Source organism: Cyprinus carpio, chromosome A1 (assembly GCF_018340385.1).
Source record: "Cyprinus carpio isolate SPL01 chromosome A1, ASM1834038v1, whole genome shotgun sequence".
NCBI lineage: Eukaryota > Metazoa > Chordata > Actinopteri > Cypriniformes > Cyprinidae > Cyprinus > Cyprinus carpio.
This window is the reverse complement of record NC_056572.1, coordinates 18,328,165-18,351,363: the sequence shown is the minus strand read 5'-3', so window position 1 is coordinate 18,351,363 and position 23,199 is coordinate 18,328,165. Positions and strand designations below refer to the sequence as shown.

The 23,199-nt window shown below is 36.7% G+C and overlaps 1 protein-coding gene across 6 annotated transcripts in view; it reads left to right on the top strand.

The window, feature by feature from the left end:
* Positions 1-23,199, top strand: part of LOC109051366 (MSL complex subunit 3) — a 153,414-nt gene that overhangs the window by 16,165 nt on the left and 114,050 nt on the right. For all 6 annotated transcript variants that reach the window (XM_042755926.1, XM_042755874.1, XM_042756009.1 and 3 more), the window contains exons 6-7: positions 7,550-7,678; positions 7,831-7,991. In XM_042755926.1, the coding sequence (XP_042611860.1) occupies positions 7,550-7,678; positions 7,831-7,991 (290 nt within the window). The remainder of the gene's footprint in view (positions 1-7,549; positions 7,679-7,830; positions 7,992-23,199) is intronic.

Sequence of the window (23,199 nt, the reverse complement as noted above, 5' to 3'; positions counted from 1 at the left end):
TTAAAGAGATGGGTCTTTAATCTAGATTTAAACTAACAGAGTGTGTCTGCCTCCCGAACAATACTACTCAAAAGGATGTTGTGGTCGATAGTGTCAAATGCAGCACTTAAATCTGGTAGCACTAATAGAGAAATACAGCCATGATCGGATGATAAGAGCAGGTCATTTGTAATTCTGATGAGAGCAGTCTTAGTACTATGATATGGTTGAAATCCTGACTGGAGATCCTGAGAGATACCATTTCTCTCCAAGAAGGAACATAGCTGAGAGGATACTGCCTTTTCTAGTATTTTTTACAGAAAAGGGAGATTTGAGATCGGTCTGTAATTAACTAATTCTCTAGGATCAAGTTGTTAATGAGAGGCTTAATAACAGCCAATTTGAAGGTTTTAGGGACATATCCTAAAGACACTGATGAATTAATAATATTCAGGGGAAATTCTTCCCGTCCTATAGCAGAGAATGAGTGGAATTGTTCCTCAAGGGATCTATAGTGCGCTATCTGATGTGATACTGTGGCTGACGGCTGCATGGTTTTGATTTTATCTCTAATAGTATAGGTCTTGGAAGGAAAGAAGTTCATAAACTCATTACTGCTGTGCTGTTGGGAAATTTCTGCGTCTGTTGATACTTTATTTTTCATTAATTTAGCCCCTGTATTGAATGAATGCCCGGGGTTGTGTTTTTCTCTTCTAAGAGAGATGAAAAGTAAGTAGATTTAGCAAGTTTTAGAGCTTTTCTATAAGTAGAAGTACTTTCCCGCCATGCAATACTTAATACCTCTAGTTTTGGCTTCTTCAAGCTGCCTTTAATTTTCCGGGCGGCTCTCTTTAGCCTCTCTTTTTTGCCGGTGGGACATCACCCGCACGAAAATAATTCAAATTAATGTTTATATTAATTTAATGTACTTTTTTAAGTAAATTAGTTATATTATTTTAAGGATTTTTAAAGAATGTAATTATTTATATAATATATTATTGTGTTATTTTAAGTCCCTCTAAACCGAAGTGTACTTCGGGCAGGAGCACTCTAATATGTCAAAAATATCATACAGCTCGGATAGTCATGTGTCATATGTCATTTGGAAGGTCTCATTAAGTAGAATAAAACAAGCATAATTGTTTGGGGTTTTGAATAAACTGGAGCGAGATTTTGTACAAGAAGTCACCCCCAGACCCATATGAAAATAATATATAGATGTCACAGTTTTACTTGTAACTTCATAAAACATTATCATATCGTGGAATTTTCATTATTTAAAGGCAGATTATCCTGATTAAAAAGAGCCCAAAATCACTATAATTTGCCATATATATCTAAAGATTTTCCTCATGAATTTATAACACACATAACATGAAAAAACTGCACAGGCGGCATGTAATTTAGCAAAAAAATCTAAGTTAGCTGTCATGTGGCGATTTAGTTTGTGCATATATCATAGAAAATGACACTATACTATGTCACTATAATCCATCGCTTAATCTAAAGATATCTCATAAAGCTCTAACACATAGAAAATAATTAGGTCATGTAGCTTAGCAAAAAAATCAGAGGTTACAGTCCTGAGATGTTTTAGCTTGTAACTTCACCAAACATGCATAGATCTTGAAACTATTCAAAAATTTCTCCCGATTAAAAAGAGCCCAAATTTACCATAATCCGTCGATCAGATGGAACGATTTTGTTCATAGAGCTGTAACACATGGAACCAGACAGGCGCACTGAGGTGCTGCAACGAAAAACAGCTCTATGCGTCACATTGTGTTCTTATTCATAGAAAAGAATTAGGTCATGTAGCTTAGCAAAAAAATCAGAGGTTACAGTCCTGAGATGTTTTAGCTTGTAACTTCACGAAACATGCATAGATCTTGAAAACCTCATTATTTCAGAAGAGGCACGTCATTATTTTCAGAAAATTCTCCCGATTAAAATGAGCCCAGAGTTACCATAATGCATCAAAGAGATCCAAAGATATTGCTCATTGCTATAACATAAAACCCAATGGGTGCTCTTCAGGCACAGCGGGACAAATAACTGTAGTTATACTTTGCACTTTTATTAGTAACTTCATGAAACATGCATAGATCATGGAAAATTGCATGTCATTATTTTCAAAAGATTCTCCCGATTAAAAGGAGCCCAAACTCATCGTAATTCATTCATTGGATCTAAATATATTACTTACGATATTACCACACACATGAAACCATTAAAATGAGAAAAACTTAGGTTTTCAGAAAATTCTCTCAGTTAAAATACAGACAAGGGTAATTCACACATGGATAACCACCATCCATCTCTCTCTCCCTCGCTAATAAATTCAAATAAATGATATAATTCATTTATTCAAATAAATGTGATCTTACCACACTACTTCATGACCTTGTCATAGGAGATTTAGTCAGATTTTCATGGTATCAAACTTCTAAACTGTGCATTTACATTCCATCTCCGTTATCACGAAACCCATGACACATAACAAAAACAGCTCTGATCACGGCATCCTCCATTCAGCAGTTGTTTACATTTGTAAATGCTGTGCATAAAGATGTTGTTATTGGTCACTTCAGAGTTCTTCCTGCCGGTGCGATTGCAACCAGGAAACGGCCTGAGGGGGAAATTGGTTCTCTAGGAACCACCCTGCAGGATAGTTCCTAAAACTGAGTTCCTATAACTACGAAAAGCCCCTATTGTTAGCATATGCGCTTACATCACCATTCTCACTGAAATGAATTGAATTTTCATGAAGAATTCAAAACATGAAGTATTTAAAATAATGCAATCCTGTGGCTTGCTGTCAGACAATATAGACCTTCAAGGGTGTTATATTATACATTTTACACAAATTATGTCCTTGTTGACAGTTTTTTTTTTTTCTTTTTTCCTTGGGGATAATTTTTTGTTGAACATTGTCTAACATTTAAAATAGGAAATACATTTTTTAACAATCACCAACACTGTTTCAGTTGTGACTTTTACAAGACCAGTTGAATGTATTTATTTGACAATATGAATGAATTCAATTAAATTGACATTAGTGTCACTCATTATATTCAGAAGTATGAAAGTGAAATCCTTGGATGGAAAAGTTGTGGCAGGAAAGACCAGAAACCAGAATGGTTTTGATTGCTTCTGTTGACTACAGTTGCTTTGGATAAAAGTGTCTGCTAAATGTAAATGCAATGCACAGTATTTTCATAATATACATTGCTCACTATAAAAAATGCCCAAGTACATAATATACAGAATTCATTTGAACAGTTCCTGTTATTGTCCACATTATATGGTACTGGAGTGCAATATCACTCTTCCTAGTCCACCAAAAAATGAAATTTCTCTTATTTACTCTGTCATGCCATCCCAGATGTATGACTGACTTTCTTCAGATAAACAATGATTTTTAAGAAAAAAAAAAAATCCATCTCTGAGTCCATATGCAAGTGCACTGTAACACATGCATGTTTAACAGTTGGTCGGAAGTGATGTTTTCACTTGCATTATATTGACTTGAGATGGATTATATTCCTAAAAATCTTCATTCGTGATAATTTAGAGTGCAGACCTGGTATAGTTAGCATCTCTGCTTTGTGGGATGGATGTCTAATCTTTTGGCATCTGGAACTTCTTTACTTGAGTGCTTTTCTTGCAAAGAGAGAACTGGGGCCTGATGTATAAACGTTGCGTAAGCACAAAATGGGCATAGAAATATGCGTACGCATTTTTCCACGCACATATCGGGATTTATAAAAAATAAACTTGGCGTAAATAAGTGCGCACCGTAAGGATGCTCTTGACCGTGTGTACGCACTTCTTTTTCCTGGATTGAGAAAAGTAATTAAGCAAACAGCGATTTTAAACTCTGTTTTTATTTTAGTTTTAAAATTTTAATTTAAATACTCCACTCGCATTAATGGATATAAACACTGACATTACATAATTTTACAAAAAAACTTAATTACATATTTTTTTAACAATAGGCTAAAAAATTTTCCTGTGGTATGTTGTTTTAATGACAGCGAGGAGTAATAATTCATCTTTAAACTAAACTACAGATCACATGTTATGAGAAATATTTTAGTGAGAACAATGATCAATGATGCCCACTTACTTCGATATTATGATGGACACTGCTGTATTCAGTGGTCAAACGGTCCATTGTCCGGTATAGGACCAATGATAATAGCTTACTGTACAACCGCAGCTGCACGGAGGTGTTGATGTTGTGTGAAGGCATCTCCACAACATAATGAAAAATACCACTATGTTTGAAGGATATAACTAGGAGAAAAACGGTAAGATTTGCACCTTTCCTTTTTAAAATACTTTGTCAGTGACAAGCCGAATCAGACAATTGTGTTTACACTGCAATAAATATGGACTTATCTGTTTCCACTAAAAAAAGCTAAAAGATGTTCATCAGCAAAACTGCATACATTTAATTTGATTTTTTTTAAAACAATTGAAATACTATTTGGCCAGTGGAAAAGAATGAGATCAACTCTATTCTAAAATATATCTGAAAACAACTTTAAACCATCTTGTGTTTATGGATATTTTCATACATATTATTAAACATAACAAGGATACTGGATAATTTTTAGCAATAAAAATTAATGTGTATGGCACAAATGGCATTATAGTCCCCATCTCATATTTCCTTAATGTCTCAGTGTTAAACATGGTGTCATGTGCATGGGAATATGCATGGAAATGATATGCAGATGAGGTTATGCATAGTAAAACAAGGCGTTGTAAGCTCCATATATGGTGATTTCGGGGAGGAGTCAGGGTGGAGATGCACGTACGCACAATCTTCCCCTGACTGGGATTTATAAAGGGATTTTTGCGTAGGTTCTGGCGTACGCATGGTTTTATAAATCTGAAAACTTTACTGCTATTACTCTTTACACTCTACTTGCTATTGAACTTAACATTCATAAAAAAATTAAGTAAAAAAAAAAAGATATTTGTATAATTAATTTAATTTTACATTTTATATTTAATTACACATATAGAATTAAGTAAAATCAGCTTACCTAAGTTAAGCAACTAACAAAGAAAGTAATATAGCGCCTAATTAAACCATGCATTTAAAGTATATGTTTTATTCAGAAACATCCAAGTAAATAATACAATAGATATCATGTAGACACCATATCTTCATAATTAATAATGCCATATCTTATTGAAGATATGGTGTCTACATGATCCAAAAACAGAGACTTCAGTACTTCGTACACAATGACGGTAACATTCTGTGGTTCATTTTACAGTATGAATTTGTAATTTTGAGTTGAAAATGAACTCCAGATGTAACAAAATCACAAGTTACTAAACCTAACAACAAAAGCAATTATAAAACAGTGTAAATACAACTGGAAAATAGCAAAAAAATCAACCTGATTAATTATTCATTCCCCAATGCATGATGCACCAGTATCAGAAAAGTTGAGTAGGTTTCACTATATTTTATAACGTTGATATTTATGCTTTAATTTTTACACATTTGAATTGAGTACTAATAAAGAATTTACTTGGTTTTATTTTAATTATTTCTTGAACTTACTTTTTCATGTAGAAATTACATTGTTTTTCTGTAGTATTTACCTCACCACATAATATTTACCAGTGCTATAGTAAACTGTTTACACAAACAACAAAACGAGTAAAATTTTACATCAAACTAAATTACAAAACTAGCAAAATGCTAAAACGTGTTAGCAACACTTAGCATCTGTCTGTCCATCTATCTACAGTGTATCTGGATTATAGGCTTAAATTTTTCTTTTTTTTTTTGTGCATGGCTTTAAAATTTCAAACTTCAAGCTTTTTAAGTTGCAAAATTCCCATCAACAATTGCCCAACGCTGTTAATGTGATACAGTTCAATTTAATTCAAGTTTATTTGTATAGCGCTTTTTACAATAAAAATCATTGTAAAGAAACTTTACAGAAAAATAAGTTTCTACAGTATTTAGTAGTAGTTTACCACTGGTGACTGTCAGTTTATGTACATATGTCAGAAATGTACGGAAAAATCAATTAAAGACATAATCAAACAGAAGATTAACACTATTAACGGCAATTATTTTATGATGCAATCAAATTTATAGCAAAATTTGGTAGTTCTGTATGTTGTTTCAGGGTTACACACCTGTGTGACATTTTTAGTCTTGAGCTGTGTCTGTAATCAAACCCATCCCCTTGTAGCCTATAGTGCACTATTTCAGATGACATTTGTTGTGGAGTCTGAAACCTCTGTTGTAATTTTCAGTTTATGAAAACACTAACAGTTAAACTAACAGTTTCCTAATCTGGCTTATCTACCAGTTATATTACAAACTACAACTCTAACGATTATTAGAACAATTCATTTATTAGATCAGTGATTATTCATTAGCTCCAAACTGATTACTGAACTTATACCTTGTTGTATTGGGTATATTCTAATTTTATTTTTAAGGATGAGGGTGATCTATATTTTGAAAATGTTTTAATGAACTTATAGTCACCTTAATGACTTCATATTCGTTCTCAAAAAAAAGTCTTACAATTTTTAAATGGTCCAGAAAGCACAAAATTAAAATAAAGAAAGGTCAGCATATCAACATGCTTTTGTGATGGGCTGCAGGATCATCTCCGGTTGAGTCGATGTGATGAGAATTCAAAGATATGATTTCCTAAAGTTTGAGTGTGTGAGGGAATGTGATTTCCTTCCAGAGATAAGACTTCATCAGTGCTTTATACCCTTGTCAGAAGAGTAAATTCTTGTGTTCTTGCAGACTTTCTACCTCTGACTTGTTAACACAATTGCAAACCTTTTTTTTTTTCTTTTTTTTATGCAGACATTCCAGAACATTTTTTGGAAAACCTGCTCCTGTGACTATTCTGTTATTGCGTTTTTTCACAGTGGTATAGTGTGTCTGTCATCTGTGCTTTGATTCACACACTTTCTGAAGACAAAGTAATATAATGACTTGTTGAGCAATCCCACTTTCATTTTAGCGTTATTACCTCATAAACAATTGGCAATAAAAAAGATTTGCAATCAAAAATATATTTATAGGACACATTTCAGTAGGTTCCGCATTGTTTTTCTCAACAGAAACCCCTAAAATGTAATCTGTGTTCTCCTGAGTATCTGTCTGTCTGTCTGTTTGTGTGCTGAATGTTGTTACTGGAAGTAGAACATGGAAATATTTGTGTAAGTATTCCATTGAAGTCATATTTTTTTGACAACTAATTGTGCAGCTCTAGTGTAGTAATTCTTTAAATAAAGTTATCAACTGTTAACTACAAAAACCATAGGTAATTTAGGACTACCAGACTTACAAATGTAGGCTATTATTTGGCCAGCACAATTGAGAAACCTAGTATTAGAATTCCAATTAATTTGCATAGATTTCATTATGGTTTCAACCCTGACTAAGGTCCATTTCCTTATTTGTATTAACATGCGCATGCTTCTTTTGAAATCTGAATTGGCGTGACTTGAAACAAGAAAAATTCCACATATGCTCTTATAACCTTAATACTGTGCTTTTATACAGAGGGAAGAGCAGGAGCCGCAGACAAAAAAGGAGAGTGAGGAGAAGAGCATCACTGTAAACATTGACATCCCTGATGTTCTCAAGAAGAAGCTGGAGGATGACTGTTACTATATCAACAAAAGAAAGAAGGTATGCATGCAAAACTTCTTTGGTACAATATACATCACGCATCTCTCCTGCTCAGATTTACTTTTTTTTGTTCATTACATAATTAGTCTTCTTTAGTGGCATTGTGTAATGCATACAAAAATGGTTATTTCATTTTGTTTCACTGAAAACAGCTGGTGAAGCTTCCATGCCTGACGAATGTAGTAAACATTCTGGAGTCCTATGTGAAGCACTTCACCCTAAATGCAGCTTTCTCAACTAATGAGCGCTGTCGGCACCCTCAGAGTTCCATGCAGACAAATATGAGTCCACACTATATGCCACCTGAGAGGAAGTAAGTTGCAACCAAAAGTTTTTTTTTTCTTGTACAGCTTTCTGTATATTATTATTTTGGAGAAGAGGAGGAGTTTCCACTGCGATTCTCGCAATGTAGAGAGAAAGCTGGATAGGGAAGCCCCTCTCCCCCTTTTCACCCGGTGATACCGGTATTAGCGGTGTTGCCACACGTTGATTAATTAGTGGGAAAATTTGATCTCCGTCACAGCCCTACTTAACTATGAAATCAGCTGTTTAATATGAGCTCTTGATTATACATTACAACAAATGATTTTCAGAACCAATTTTAGTACCACAGCAAAAAATAAATAAATAAATAAATATTGAAAGTATTTAATTATTTTACTTAACTATTTGAAAATAAAAATAAATTAAATCAGTTCATTATTAATGCTAAAAATAATATTAAAGAAAATTATATTTGAAAATACTGGCATGTATCCTTCAAATATTTAGCAATTAAGTATTGCTTTAAAAGAGTCAAGTGAAAAATTAGTGGATTCTGGCTAACTTAAAGGGTTAGTTCACCCAGATATTAAAATTATGCCATTAATGACTCACCCTCATGTCGTTCCAAACCCATAAGACCTCCGTTCATCTTCGGAGCACAGTTTAAGATATTTTAGATTTAGTCCGAGAGCTTTCTGTCCCTCCTTTGAAAATGTATGTACGGTATACTGTCCATGTCCAGAAAGGTAATAAAAACATTATCAAAGTAGTCCATGTGACATCAGAAGGTCCGTTAGAATTTGTTGAAGCTTCGTAAATACATTTTGGTCCAAAAATCACAAAAATTACGACTTTATTCAGCATTTTCTTCTCTTCCGGGTCTGTTGTGAGCACGTTCACAACACTGCGGTGACGCTGCTGATGTACGACGCTACTGACGTGTTATCTTTGTTATTGGGCACACCAGAAAACACGTCAGCAGCGTCGTACGTCAAACAGCGTTTACAACAGACCCGGATGAGAAGACAATCCTGAATAAAGTCATAATTTTTGTTATTTTTGGACCAAAATGTATTTTCGATGCTTCAACAAATTCTAACGGACTCTCTGATGTCACATGGACTACTTTGATGATGTTTTTATTACCTTTCTGGATGTGGACAGTATACTGTACATACATTTTCAATGGAGGGACAGAAAGCTCTCGGACTAAATCTAAAATATCTTAAACTGTGTTTCGAAGATGAACGGAGGTCTTACGGGTTTGGAACGGCATGAGGGTGAGTTATTAATGACATAATTTTAATATTTGGGTGAACTAACCCTTTAAACACCTCTGATTTGCCATTGCATATCACTTCATGAAAAGAGATATAAATATGCACAGAAGCATTTGAAAGCAGCCACCTATGAGAGAGTACTGAATCGAGTCTGTACATTGTACTACCAGTGCTGCAGAAAGGTCAGTAGTATGTTTTTAAAATTTCAAATTGGTACAGAAGTACAAATAGTAGAGTTGGGGTGCTTGGACTCGAGTCCGGTCTCGAGTACAGTTTTTTTTAAAGGACTCTGACTTTTCACGGACTCGGATGCATTTTTACTCAGACTTGACTCGGACTCGAGCCTTTCAGACTTGGAAAATATCGCTGAGTCCAACAGAGTCCAGGGACAGTAGGAGGGGCAGTCCAGGGACGGAAATGTCAGTGATAGTGATATTCAGTATTTGCATGTGTTTTTAAGTCTTGTCCAGTTCACACACAGAAACCACGCTCACAGAATAACCAAGTTCCAGAATGCCAAGTTCTCTTTCGCTTAAGTTCTCTAAGTTATGTCAAAATGTCCGTCTTGGAGACTATTCATGTAAATGCAGTCGGTTTTGTCTTAAGTGAACTTGAACAGTTGGGAGAAGTACAGATGTGTCAGAATATTTTATCTATCAGGGCTCCAAACTGCGACTAAAACAGTCGCATTTGCGACCATAAATATTAATTTGCGAGTGACGTTTTTTCTGAGGTCGCCACTGGCGACTACCCGCCGAAAGCTCCTCAGGATTTAACTGCTAAAAAAGTTTTCTCAGGCGGATGATTTGCTTCATTCTAGCAGCGCCCAGTCTGTGATGAAACGAACTTGGGCCGAAGGTTAATACACACAACTACACCGAGTGTGGACCTGCCGCGTGTACAACAGGTTCCAGCCGAGATCGGCCCATAGAGAAAAAGCCGTCTGTCAGCCAGAAGTGTTTTGTAGAGTCGGCGTGGCTCTGGCCCATTATCTTCTCACCGATGCCGAGACTGAACCGACAGAGACACATTTCAGCCAGAATCAGCCCGAGTGTTATTGCTATCTGGGTATATATTTACATGTTATAACTTACAAATTTGAATGTAATGCCTTTTTTCCTAATTGTTTTGCGATCAAATATTTTGTTTATGTTCACGTATTAAACTGAGACGATGCGCATTAAAGTTTTAGTGGAAAAAGAGAGTTTCAGACAGTCCTCTTCTCTGGCGCACATCAGTGCTGACGCACACAGTCTGATAAACGCAGCTCCGCTGTGCAGCGAGAGAGAAATGACGGAGACGTAAGAAGGGAAAGGTGCAGAAAATACAGCGGCTATTTCGTGCACAACTTGAACAAACTAGAACAGGTAAAGCTGTCAGCTGTGTGGATATTGGCAATATCGTTAACCATTCTTGTTTATAATAATTACTAATATGGCTTCTTCTAAACAAGATCTTGGTCTGTGTTCTTTTAATGCGTGAACTTCATTATTTGAAGTGCAACTGCCGTCCAGTAATCGCAAAAAGCTCTGTGCTTTGTAACTTTTAAATAAAAAGTACCAGCTTTAAAATTATTCCGAATTCATAACGAAATTCAAACAATAGGCTACAGTTTTGGCGCTCCTTAATGCCTCAGTTCAAGGGCAAGTGAACCCATTTAATCTTTCTCTTTACTAATATAGTACATAGTGAACATGAATTAACATCAAAAGGTAGGCTATTTTATAAGAGATCCTACAGTACAGCTTACTGAAATGTCTCATGTAGGAGGAGCCCAAGCTACACTCAGTGGCCAATTGATGCTTATGCTCCATGATAATGGTACAGACTATGTGTAATGAACAATTCTTTGTGACTGTAGATTTCAAGCTGGAAAAGACATTTAGTTCCCACTTTAAGTGAACCTTAGTTCCCAGGTCATCTACAAGATGGATTAAAATGCTGATAAAGTCAAGAAAAGATGAGACATAAACACATGACAGTATGATTGAAATGTTAAAATGTAAATAAATAAATAACAATAATCATAAAATAAATAAAACACGTTTATTCTGTGGCACCTAAAAAATTATTTGGCTCCTAAGTTTTTTCTTATAGGAGCCAATGGCTCCTTACTCGATTTTTTTGTTTGGAGCCCTGTCTATGCATCAGATCTAAAAGCAACAGCATAAACCTGCAGCCGCCGACTGCGTCATAAATGTTAAAGAGCAGGTCAGATGGGTTTTTGAAAAATCTCTCTTTTGCAGTTTATAACGTAGCTATCCTTAAATGAAAACAATCTGCAAAGTTGTTAATCAAAAAAGTGCATGATAAGTAAAGATATTGTCTCTCAAAAGAGAGAGTCGGTTATGAATCGCCTTAACGAGTCGTTATATTTTCGAATCTTTTGCCTGTTTGCCTGTACGTCACTGGGTACACATTTGCATAATCCCCACCTGCCCGCGAAATACGAACAGAGTCTGATCTGACCACAAATACTTTTGCTATTAGTGCGTTTACATGATGTTGAGAAGACGCGGTGTTCAAGGATATCACAGAAATACAATTCGAGCCTTTTGTTGTGTGCTTGTCATTTTATCAAGAACTGCTTCTCTAATCTGGGCTTTTATCTTCGTTGGCTTCTAATCTTCTTAATTTGGACTAACAAGCTCTCTGAACCACGACCTGTAAGTAGTACGATTGATACGTTAGGTGTACATTTTCAATTGAGTGCTCAAAATATCATTTTTTTTTGTGCCAATATGTGATGTATACCTAGTGCAGCTTTAGGTTTCCAGGTAAAGCACGATATTACTGTGTTACTGAAGTAGTTCTAAAAATTTGCAGTGAACCTAAGAATATGTCGATTATTGTAGACTGACGTTGTTCTAATTACTTTGTTTAATAATAAAGAATATAGTGTAGCACACAGACTTTATAATAATTGTGAAACTGCTGTTTATTGTGCTGCACTGGCAGTTACAGGGTTAATGCGGGAGAGATGAGTGATTTCGGCTGGTGCTCCTGTGATACAACTGTTCTGCGTTCTGATTAAAAGTTAAGACCAAGCGTCTTTTGTCTGTCGTTCTTCAAACATTACAGTAGACATTTTGGTTTACAAACTGTATTGTTTCATCAGTTAGTCACGTTAGCACTCGGCTAACGTATCCACCTAGTGTTCACAGTTTAGCAGCTATACTTTAGCTGTGGGCACGATTCGCTTGCATAAGTGTTTTTGTATTTCATGTCATTATAAGAACGGATTGACTATATTATTGTTTTATGTAAAGGTGCTTTGTCAATGGTAGCGCTGGCTAACTGGCTCAAGGACTCATCTCTGTGCCAATCACAACAGGTTTGGCCAGCTGACCAATCAGAGCAGAGTAGGCTTGAGGAAGGGAGGGGCTTGCGCCGAACTTGCTTGAAACGAATCATTTCCTAATCATTGGCAAATGACTCTAATATTAAATGTATATTCTGAGAAAATTACAATGTTTTCTGACCTTAGATGCATTTAAACCTGATGCAGGGGACTCCAATACAATATTGGGACACTTTAAAATACCATCTGACCTGCTCTTTAATCAAACAAAAGAAAAGGAGAAAATCACTCACTGCTCTTGACTGAATCACTTATTAATTTTAATAAGAATCATCTATATTTAATGTATACATTGAAGAATATTTTTACATTTATTACTTCATGAAATGTCTGGGTATTTATATTTCTAGAAGCCTTCACTAGGCTACTATCTTTGCAGCAATAGTTTTTATGGGTTCAAAATCACCTTGGGTGTGTATTATTTTTCTAATAATTCAACAGCTCATCATCAATTATTCCTTACATAATGTAATTTATCGTAATTAATGCAACAATAATTGCATTCAAAAAGTAAAACAGGTTGAGTTGACTGCGAATTATGGATAGTATAGGGCTTTTATACACAGTGTGTGCTATTGTACAGACTAGGTTTTCCCTCACAGCCTCATTTTCATTCAAAAAAAAAAGAGAAAAAAAAACCCAAAATGCCCTGTCTAAGGGGTCCGTTTTTCTTTTTTTAACCACAAAATTAAAATACAGTTTATTTTTTTAATGGTTCAAACACTGATGAATAGAATAAGCCAACACAAACTAATTTTGATTATTCAAAATTCATATTTCATAAAAAATCATATAAAGCTTGTTTTTTATTGAGATAAAAGGTGCATTTTCTGCTCTTAAGGTCCCATTCACCAACATACCTACTCCTTTACCCCCACTCTTGAATTTATACATTTACTTTACGATGAATAAAGTAAATTTAATTTTTCACATTCTAAAACCTGTTTCACTCTGAAATATGTCACAATACATACAGCCATAACTTCTGTTAAATGACTTTTGTCTAAGCAAAGCAAGATACTAATTATTAATCAAAAATCAAAATGGCAAGATGCTTTTGTTACATTTAAATGGACATTGCGTTTTTCTAGTTGTGAAGGTTAAAACAATGTTAAGATACTAATAAATAGAGTTTCATTGGACTCTTACTCGATTTGGACTCGGCTGTTTTTGGACTCGGACTTCTCTCGGACTTGATTGGTTGAAGACTCGGCCTCGGCCTCGACTCGCACCCAACACTAACTAATAGCCTACTTTTGACAATAATCAAAATTATTAGTTAACAAGTTACTGTAATACTTCTCTTAAAGGATTAGTTCATTTTCAAATGAAAATTTCCTGATAATTTACTTACCCCCATGTCATCCAAAATGTTTACGTCTTTCTTTCTTCAGTCGAAAAGAAATTAAGTTTTTTGATGAAAACATTCCAGGATTATTCTCCTTGTAGTGGACTTCAATGGCTACCAAATGGTTGAAGGTCAAAATTACAGTTTCAGCGCAGCTTCCAAGGGCTCTACACGATACCAGACCAGGAATAAGGGTCTTATCTAGTGAAATGATGGGTCATTTTCTCAAAAAAAATAAAATAAAAAAATGTATATGCTCACATGCTCTGCAAGTGAAAGGTTGTATTACTTCAAGTAATATGTAATCATGTTGAAAAGGTCATGCTTGACGTAGGCGGAAGTACCGTCTCAGTGTTTACAAGTTGAATGTGCAAAGTCAAATGCCGGTTACAAAAAAAGGAGTTAACCTGTGAGGGGTAGCCATTGAACTACAATATAAAGAGAATAATCTTGGAATGTTTTCATCAAAATTTCTTTTTGACTGAAAAAAGAAAGATGTAAACATCTTGGATGACATGGGGGTGAGTAAATTATCAGGAAATTTTAATTTGAAAGTGAATTAATGCTATAAAGCTGACCACTGGATAGAAGGTTGGGAACTTTTGACAGTGTTCAACCATCTTGATTTTTACGGCCAATAATTTTGTTTTTGTTTTTGTTTTTAACAAGCAAGTGGGCCGATTCTACAGAGCCCCTGAAGGGGTCTTAGCAAAAATAAAAAGTACACAGACTATTGCATGTGCACACGGTTTCAATTTCTGGTGTAGGTATTTTACATTAGCATTATTTAACTGACAAATGTCAAGAGCACACTGTTGTAGGATTTCCTTTGCTCTCGCACAAAACCAGATGCACGCTCTCAGATATATGCTGCTCTCACCCAGAGAGTATGCACACACTTAAAACGTGTCCATTTCAATCGCAAATCTCTCCTCTTGCTCAAAGTGAGTATGTGTATGCGCTCAAACTTTGTCCTGTGCACTCGTAAATCTCTCATTTGCACTATAAATTAATTTTTTTCAAACCTGGACTTAACCTTGTTAAAGGTTATCAACCAATCAGACTTTCACGACTGTCCAATGAAAATGCTAAGTGAAATCTAAATGGCTGAGGGAATCTGGCTGAGGATCTGCAATTTCTTTACAATGTAATAATAATTAGCCATATTAATCAAAGGATATTAGAAATGACTAAGAATGGGGTGCTAGGATGATTTGTACAAATAAATATCCTAGTAGTCTGTCTGTCTATCTAAAAACAATATATAGCCTAGCCTGTATGGGTTTTTTTTTTAGACACACTGCATATAAAAGATAAATTTTGTCGAATTATGTCAGATACCTCAACTGAATTTAAAATCAGTGCAATGAAGTCTCATTCTGTACAATGATGCCAGTAAGTAACAAATATAATGTTTTCTATCAAATCAACATCAAATGCTAAATGTAAATGATGCACAAGATATAACACAGTGAATGCTGTGATATAATTGCTGTACTTTTTTTTTTTTTTTTTTTTTTTTTTATCTACACATTCAATTGTACTCTCCTTTCGGTTATATGAGAGTTACAGATAACTACATTGTCTGCAAATTCATTAAACACATAGAATATAATGATGTTATGACAAATATGAGAAATTCGTTAAGGTGGTATATTTGGTCTCCACATTTTAATTATTTAGGGAATAGTGCATCTGACCCTGATCTAAATAGTTCTGTCTTAAATATATATATTTCAACCTAAGTAAACAAGACATGTATGAACACATGAACTTTATGAATTATTTTTATTTGTTTGTTTAGCTAAATCGCTTAGAGGGGTTTGGCCAACCAGTTAGACTAGGTTATTTTCATCCGAGCACCCCATTCCTAGCCATTTCTAATAAACTTTTGATTAATATGACTAAATATTGTTAATTGTGAAGAAATTGCAGATCCATCTATGATTGTCAAAAGAATTCCAGGTGCAGTTCCCTCTCAGCCTTATTATATTTCACGTAGCATTTTCATCAGTCACTCGTGAAAATCTGATTGGTGGATAACCTCTGACGTTTAATCCAATAATTAATTTCCAGTTCACAGGACACAGTTTGCGTGCGCACACACGCACACTTTGAGCGAGAGGAGAGATTCACGATTGCAACGGATACATTTTAAGTGCGTGCACATTGTCTGGGTGAGAGCAGCGTAAATCTGAGAGCGCGCATCTGGTTTTGTGCGAGAGCAAAGGAAATCCTTGTGTGAGTGGAGGGATTCACGTTCACGCATCATATTATTGTACTTTCGCGCTACAACAGTGTGCTCTCGACATTTGTCAGTAAAATAATGCTAATGTAAAATACCTACACTGGAAATCGAAACTGTGTGCGCACGTGATAGTCTGTGTACCTTTTATTTTTGCTAAGGTCCCTTCAGGGGCTCTGTAGAATCAGCACATTTGCTTGTAAAAAAAAAAATAAAAATCAAGATGGGTGCATCACTACTGACTTTTGACAGTGTGAACACTGTCAAAAGTTCCACAGCTTCTATCAAGTGGTCAGCTTTAAGAGAAGTATTTTAGGAATTCAGTAACTTATAATTCAGTAACTAATAATTTTGATTATTGTCAAAATAGGCATTTAGTACTTCTGTACCAAGTCGATACTGAAATTTTAAAAACATAATACTAGCCTTTCTGCAGGACTGTTTGTACAATGTACAGACTCAATTCAGTACTCTCTCATAGGCGGCTGCTTTCAAATGCTTCTGTGAATATTTATATCTCTTTTCATGAAAAGTGATATACAATGGCCACTCAGAGGTGTTCAAGTTAGTCAGAATCCACTAATTTTTCACTTGACCCCTTTAAAGCAATTCTTAATTGCAAAATATTTGAAGGATGGGGGCAGCTGTGGCCTAATGGTTAGAGAGTTGGACTTGTAACCCGAAGGTCGCATGTTCGAGTCTCGGTGCTGGCAGGAGTTGTAGGTGGGGGAGGGAGTTAATGAACAGCGCTCTCTTCCACCCTCAATACCCATGGCTGAAGTGCACTTGAGCAAGGCACTGAAACCCCAGTTGCTCCCCGGGCGCTGGATATACAGGTGCTGGTCATATAATTAGAATATCATCAAAAAGTTGATTTATTTCAATAATTCCATTCAAAAATTGAAAATTGTATTTTATATTCATTCATTACACACAGACTGATTTATTTCAAATGTTTATTCTTTTAATTTTGATGATATAATTCAGTATCTCAGAAAATTAGAATATTACTTAAGACCTATAAAAAGAAAGGATTTTTAGAAATCTTGACCAAATAAAAAGTATGAACATAAAGTATGAGCATGTACAGCACTTAATACTTAGTTGGGGCTCCTTTTGCCTGAATTACTGCAGCAATGTGGCGTGGCATGGAGTCGATCAGTCTGTGGCACTGCTCAGGTGTTATGAGAGCCCAGGTTGCTCTGATAGTGGCCTTCAGCTATTTTGTTTTGTCGGGTCTTGCATATCACATTTTCCTCTTCACAATACCCCATAGATTTTCTATGGGGTTAAGGTCAGGCGAGTTTGCTGGCCAATTAAGAACAGGGATACCATGGTCCTTAAACCAGGTACTGGTAGCTTTGGCACTGTGTGCAGGTGCCAAGTCCTGTTGGAAAATGAAATCTGCATCTCCATTATGTTGGTAAGCAGCAGGAAGCATGAAGTGCTCTAAAACGTCCTGGTATACGGCTGCGTTGACCTTGGACCTCAGAAAACACAGTGGACCAACACCAGCGGATGACATGGCACCCCAAACCATCACTGACTGTGGAAACTTTACACTGGACCACAAGCAACATGGATTCTGTGCCTCTCCTCTCTTCCTCCAGACTCTGAGACCCTGTTTTCCAAAGGAAATGCAAAATTTACTTTCATCAGAGAACATAACTTTGGACCACTCAGCAGCAATCCAGTCCTTTTTGTCTTTAGCCCAGGCAAGACGCTTCTGATGCTGTCTGTTGTTCAAGAGTGGCTTGACACAAGAAATGCAACAGCTGAAACCCATGTCTTGCATACGTCTGTGCATAGTGGTTCTTGAAGCACTGACTCCAGCTGCAGTCCACTCTTTGTGAATCTCCCCCACATTTTTGAATGGGTTTTGTTTCATAATCCTCTCCAGGGTGCGGTTATCCCTATTGCTTGTACACTTTTTTACTACATCTTTTCCTTCCCTCCGCCTCTCTATTAATGTGCTTGGACACAGAGCTCTGTGAACAGCCAACCTCTTTTGCAATGACCTTTTGTGTCTTGCCCTCCTTGTGCAAGGTGTCAGTGGTCGTCTTTTGGACAACTGTCAAGTCAGCAGTCTTCCCCGTGATTGTGTAGCCTACAGAACTAGACTGAGAGACCATTTAAAGGCCTTTGCAGGTGTTTTGAGTCAATTAGCTGATTAGAGTGTGGCACCAGGTGTCTTCAATATTGAACCTGTTCACAATATTCTAATTTTCTGAGATACTGAATTTGGGATTTTCCTTAGTTGTCAGTTATAATCATCAAAATTAAAAGAAATAAACATTTGAAATATATCAGTTTGTGTGTAATGAATGAATATAATATACAAGTTTCACTTTTTGAATGGAATTAGTGAAATAAATCAACTTTTTTATGGGTTAAATGCAGAGCACCAATTCTGAGTATGGGTTACCATACTTGGCAAATGTCATGACTTATTGACTCACTTACTGGTTACATGCCAGTATTTTAAAATATTTTCTTTAATATTATTATTAACATAAATAATGAACTGATTTCATTTATTTTTATTTTCAAATATATAAATATAAATGCATCATCAGTTATTCATAATGTGCAAAATAAGCTTTTAATGTGATTTAAACTTTAAAAGTACATTAAAATAGAAACAACACAAAAGTTCTTCAACGTGCAAAGCAATAGAAATGTAGTAACTAAGTCATTTCCCCAGATAATTGTTTCATATTGTGCGCTTTGCATGTGGGACACAGGACAGAAAGGCTATTCTTCAACTTGTTAATTCATTCCTACGACTTATTAATTTGTGGCAACTGTCCATGTTTCATTAATTTTGTTCCCTAAATAACCCATGATTTAACTGAAATAAGGGAACAAATTAATAAATCAAACTGATTCTTAATTCATGAAATCTTTAATTTCACTTCCCACGTTTAACACAGTAAGAGATGCGAAAACAGTGATTAAAAGTGAAAGATAATAAAATAAACCTGTGAAATTAGAGGGTTAGACTGTAAAGATTTAGGAAAATAAACAATGCCTAAATGTTATTGAATTTGTGGAAATTCGTGACCAACCAGCAAACCAGAACAAAGCCACATAAATGAAGGCTAAAGGCTCGAACGGCATCCAGAAGCATGATCGCGAACTAACATTTTCCAGCTAACTAATTATTCCTCTAATAAACAAAGCTTTTATACCACACTTGTCATAATCAGAGCTTATAATTTGTAAATAAATAATTGCTGCATTCAAAACAGCAATTAATAGGCACTGTGTGACCGACACCGTTTTCCTGGAGCATTCAGTGATGTCACTAAACGGTGATGCCGAGCATCGTTCACAAGTTTCTGCATGGACCTAACTAGGGCACAGGTTCTCGAGCCCTGGGACAAAATGGGATGCTTTAAGGAAAATGTATAGCCAATATAAGTAAGAGGCCTAGCATAAAAATAACAATTTGTTTTCCCAATTATTATTATTATTATTATTTTTTTAAATATGTGAAATATATCTGACTCAAATAATTAAGATAACAGAAGTGTGGCGACGCTCCATAAGTTCATGTAAAAAAATTAAAAATAAATAAAGCGCATTCTGTTTATTTGCTTCTTACATGAACACAAATCTTCTGTTTTTATTGTGAGTGTGCATAAATGAAAGTAAACACTTTTGCGGAAAAGGTTTTTTTTTTTTTTTTTTATAATTTTTTTGTCTCAGCTGTTTCGATCGCGCCTGGCGCACACGTATTCCAGCAATTCAAACTTACATCGCAGTCTGTTCATTATCAAAATAAAATGGTCAACTAAACATTTAAAAGGTTACACTAGTCAGTTTAAATAGACCGTAGTATACCGGTTCACTCTGCTGTTATGCCAAGGACGTTTTTGCTCATGTGAAGAGGATGATCTTTTCCGTTTATGTGCGAATGCATGTAAAGTACAAGCGTAGTTTACAATATAAATAATAAAATTCAAATACATTGCAAATATGGAAACATTTGGATTTGTGCCGAATGAGACGTTAGCAATAACCTCCAAATAAATTTAGCCAAAGCCGCGCTCGCTGTTCCTCGTATTGCAAGCACGCGTGCACTGTCACGATCTAATGCACTGTATGCTGGATGGAAGCAGTTCTCTGACTGCGCAGCACAGCTACACGCGCCACAGTTACATTTGGGATAATTTTATTTTAAATGTCATAATGTCAGTTGAAAACATTGCAATTGTTTTAAAATACAACAACGAGCACCACAAAACCATTTAAAGAGGCGTGTTCAGCAGTCTCCATGGGAAACATTCAACAAAGTAAAATGACCTCAAACATATGGCGCCCTCTCTTCATTTTATCAAATGATCATAATCACATCTATTAATTTTATAAGCCTGCTATTAGCATTTTATTCGGACTAAAACCCCTTTAAGTCAAGTGAGAAAGCTTTTTTGTGTGTGTGTGGCTTTTGCACATCCTGTCATGCCGGTGACTGCGTGGCTGCAATAGATGTATTTTGCAGCATTAAGGTTAACGATTAATCGATTAATTGATCGTTAATTTAAACGACGATCGTTCATGGAAATGATCGAAAAGTGACATCCCTAGTTGTAATGTATAATCGAGATCTCATATTAAACAGCTGAATTCTTAGTTAAGTACTGGTTAATTGACGTGTGGCAACACCAGTAATACCTGTATCACCAGGTGAGAAGGGGGAGATGGGGTTCCCTATCGAGTTTTCACTCTATATTGTTAAAATCGCAGTGGGAACTCCTGCCCTTCTCCAAAATCCTGAAGTCTTATAGGATAATGCCAGTTCATGGGTGAAGTCGTGGCATATAGGGGAAGTCGTGACCTAATGGTTAGAGAGTCAGACTTGCAATCCAAGGGTTGTGAGTTCGAGTCTCGTGCCGGCAGGAATTGTAGGTGGGGGGAGTGAATGTACAGCGCTCTCTCCACCCTCAATACCACGACTGAGGTGCCGTTGAGCAAGGCACCGAACCCCCAACTGCTCCCCGGGCGCTGCAGCATAAATGGCTGCCCACTGCTCCGGGTGTGTGTTCACTGTGTGTGTGTGTTCACTGCTGTGTGTGTGCACTTTGGATGGGTTAAAAGCAGAGCACGAATTCCAAGTATGGGTTATCATACTTGGCTGTATGTCACGTCACTTTCACTTTCAATAACTGGTCAATTGACGCTCATCTATACAAATTGCACGCAAATACTGACAGGCTTGGCGGGCAGTATAAATGTGGCGAGAGTGGCAATTGCAACAGAATCTTCTCCTTCACATCACTGAACTATTCATATTAATTTCCTGAAGAAATGGAAACAAAAATATTTAAGCCTGCCAGATACCCATCAGCACTGTGTCGGCTGCCTGAGACTGGCCCATGCTGAGGTGGCTTTTGCTGACCTGGAGTGCTCTCACTGGACATGCTCTCGAGGAATGGAATTCCTCACGGATTGTGGAGGCTGCATCCCAGCACGGTCTGGATGATTTGGGATCACTTTGGGAAGGCGGAGGTGGATCTGTTTGTGATGAGCAAGAACATACACTGTCCAATGTTCATTTCACTCTTCCACTCCCCGCTGATGGGGGACACTCTCACGTCCCGCTAGCTGAGAGCCAGACTTCATGCATTTCCCCCAGTGAAGGTTTTGCCTCTGGTATTATGCAAAATCAGGGAAGAGTCAGTGATCCTAATTGCCCTGAACTGGCCGAATCAACCTTGTTTTTCGGACCTCAGGGAGATGCTGGTGGCTCCCCCTTCGCGGATTCCGCTCAGAAAGGACATGCTGTCTCAAGCGGACAGCTTGATATGGCACCCCAGCCCAGAGCTGTGGAGCCATCATGTGTGGCTACAGAGTTTTGTGCACCCTCTACTAGGTGTTTGTATGCACTTAAATGGGGGGTGTTTATGAAATGGAGCTGTGATGAAGATCTTGACCCAGCAAGCTGCCTGATGTTGGATGTTCTACGTTTTCTGCAGCACAAGCTCGATAACGGGAGCCTGCCAATCAACGCTGAAGGTTTATATGCCTGCTAATGCTTTGTTTTGTTTCCCGGTTGATGGGAAACAAAACTGCTCTGCTTTCCCTCAAAACTGCTCTGCTTGTTGCCCTTGCTTCGGCTAAATGCATAGGATATTTGAGTTACGGTGGCTGTGCCAGGGGACGAGCAGTGTCTAAGCAGAGACTTTCTCACTGGATAGTGGACACTATTGTGGCGGTGTATGGGGTAGGAATGCCCTCTCAACATCAGAGCCAATATGATGCGGGCTATTGCTTCATCATGGGCCTGATCTAAAGGCACATCTATCCAGTATATATGCTTTGCAGCTGGCTGGTCTTCTCAGAACACTTTCACCAGGTTGTACAAGCTGGATGTGCCATCCTTGATGTCTCAAGTGCTTTCAGTGAGTCTCTAACTTCTTATTACTAGGCTTGTATTTAGCACAATTGTTACCACATTGCTGTTGACACTGTGCAGGCTTATGTGCATTTTTATATATGCCTTGTACAACTTGTTACAGCATTAGCTGTTGATACTGTGCCGGCTTATGGACATTTTTATGTGCTTTGTTCAAGTTGTCACCGCATATAGCTGTTGACACTTTCAGTCTATGTGCATTTTCATACGCTTGTTACGTTGCTGTGTCTGCCCTGTATTCAGTGCAGTTGCTCATTAATTTTTGGCTAGATATACACATTCAGTATACCTGAGGAAAGGTTGCTCACAGTCTCTCCAGCTATGAGCTGTCCTAGCAGGTGTTGTTATTGGTTGGGAATGTCTGTTGTTCTACCCCATGCTTGGCTACCCCCTGAGAGCGGGAACAAGATATTGCTAAAAAATCAGTAGTACAGCGTTCAGTTTCAGTCTCCGATTCTGACGCAATTGCCGCTCTCGCCACATTTATACTGCCCGCCAAGCCTGTCAGTATTTGCATGCGATTTGCATAGATGAGCGTCAAGTGGCCAATTATTGAACTGGTGTTATCCTATAAGTCTTCCGGATTTTGGAGAAGGGGAGGAGTT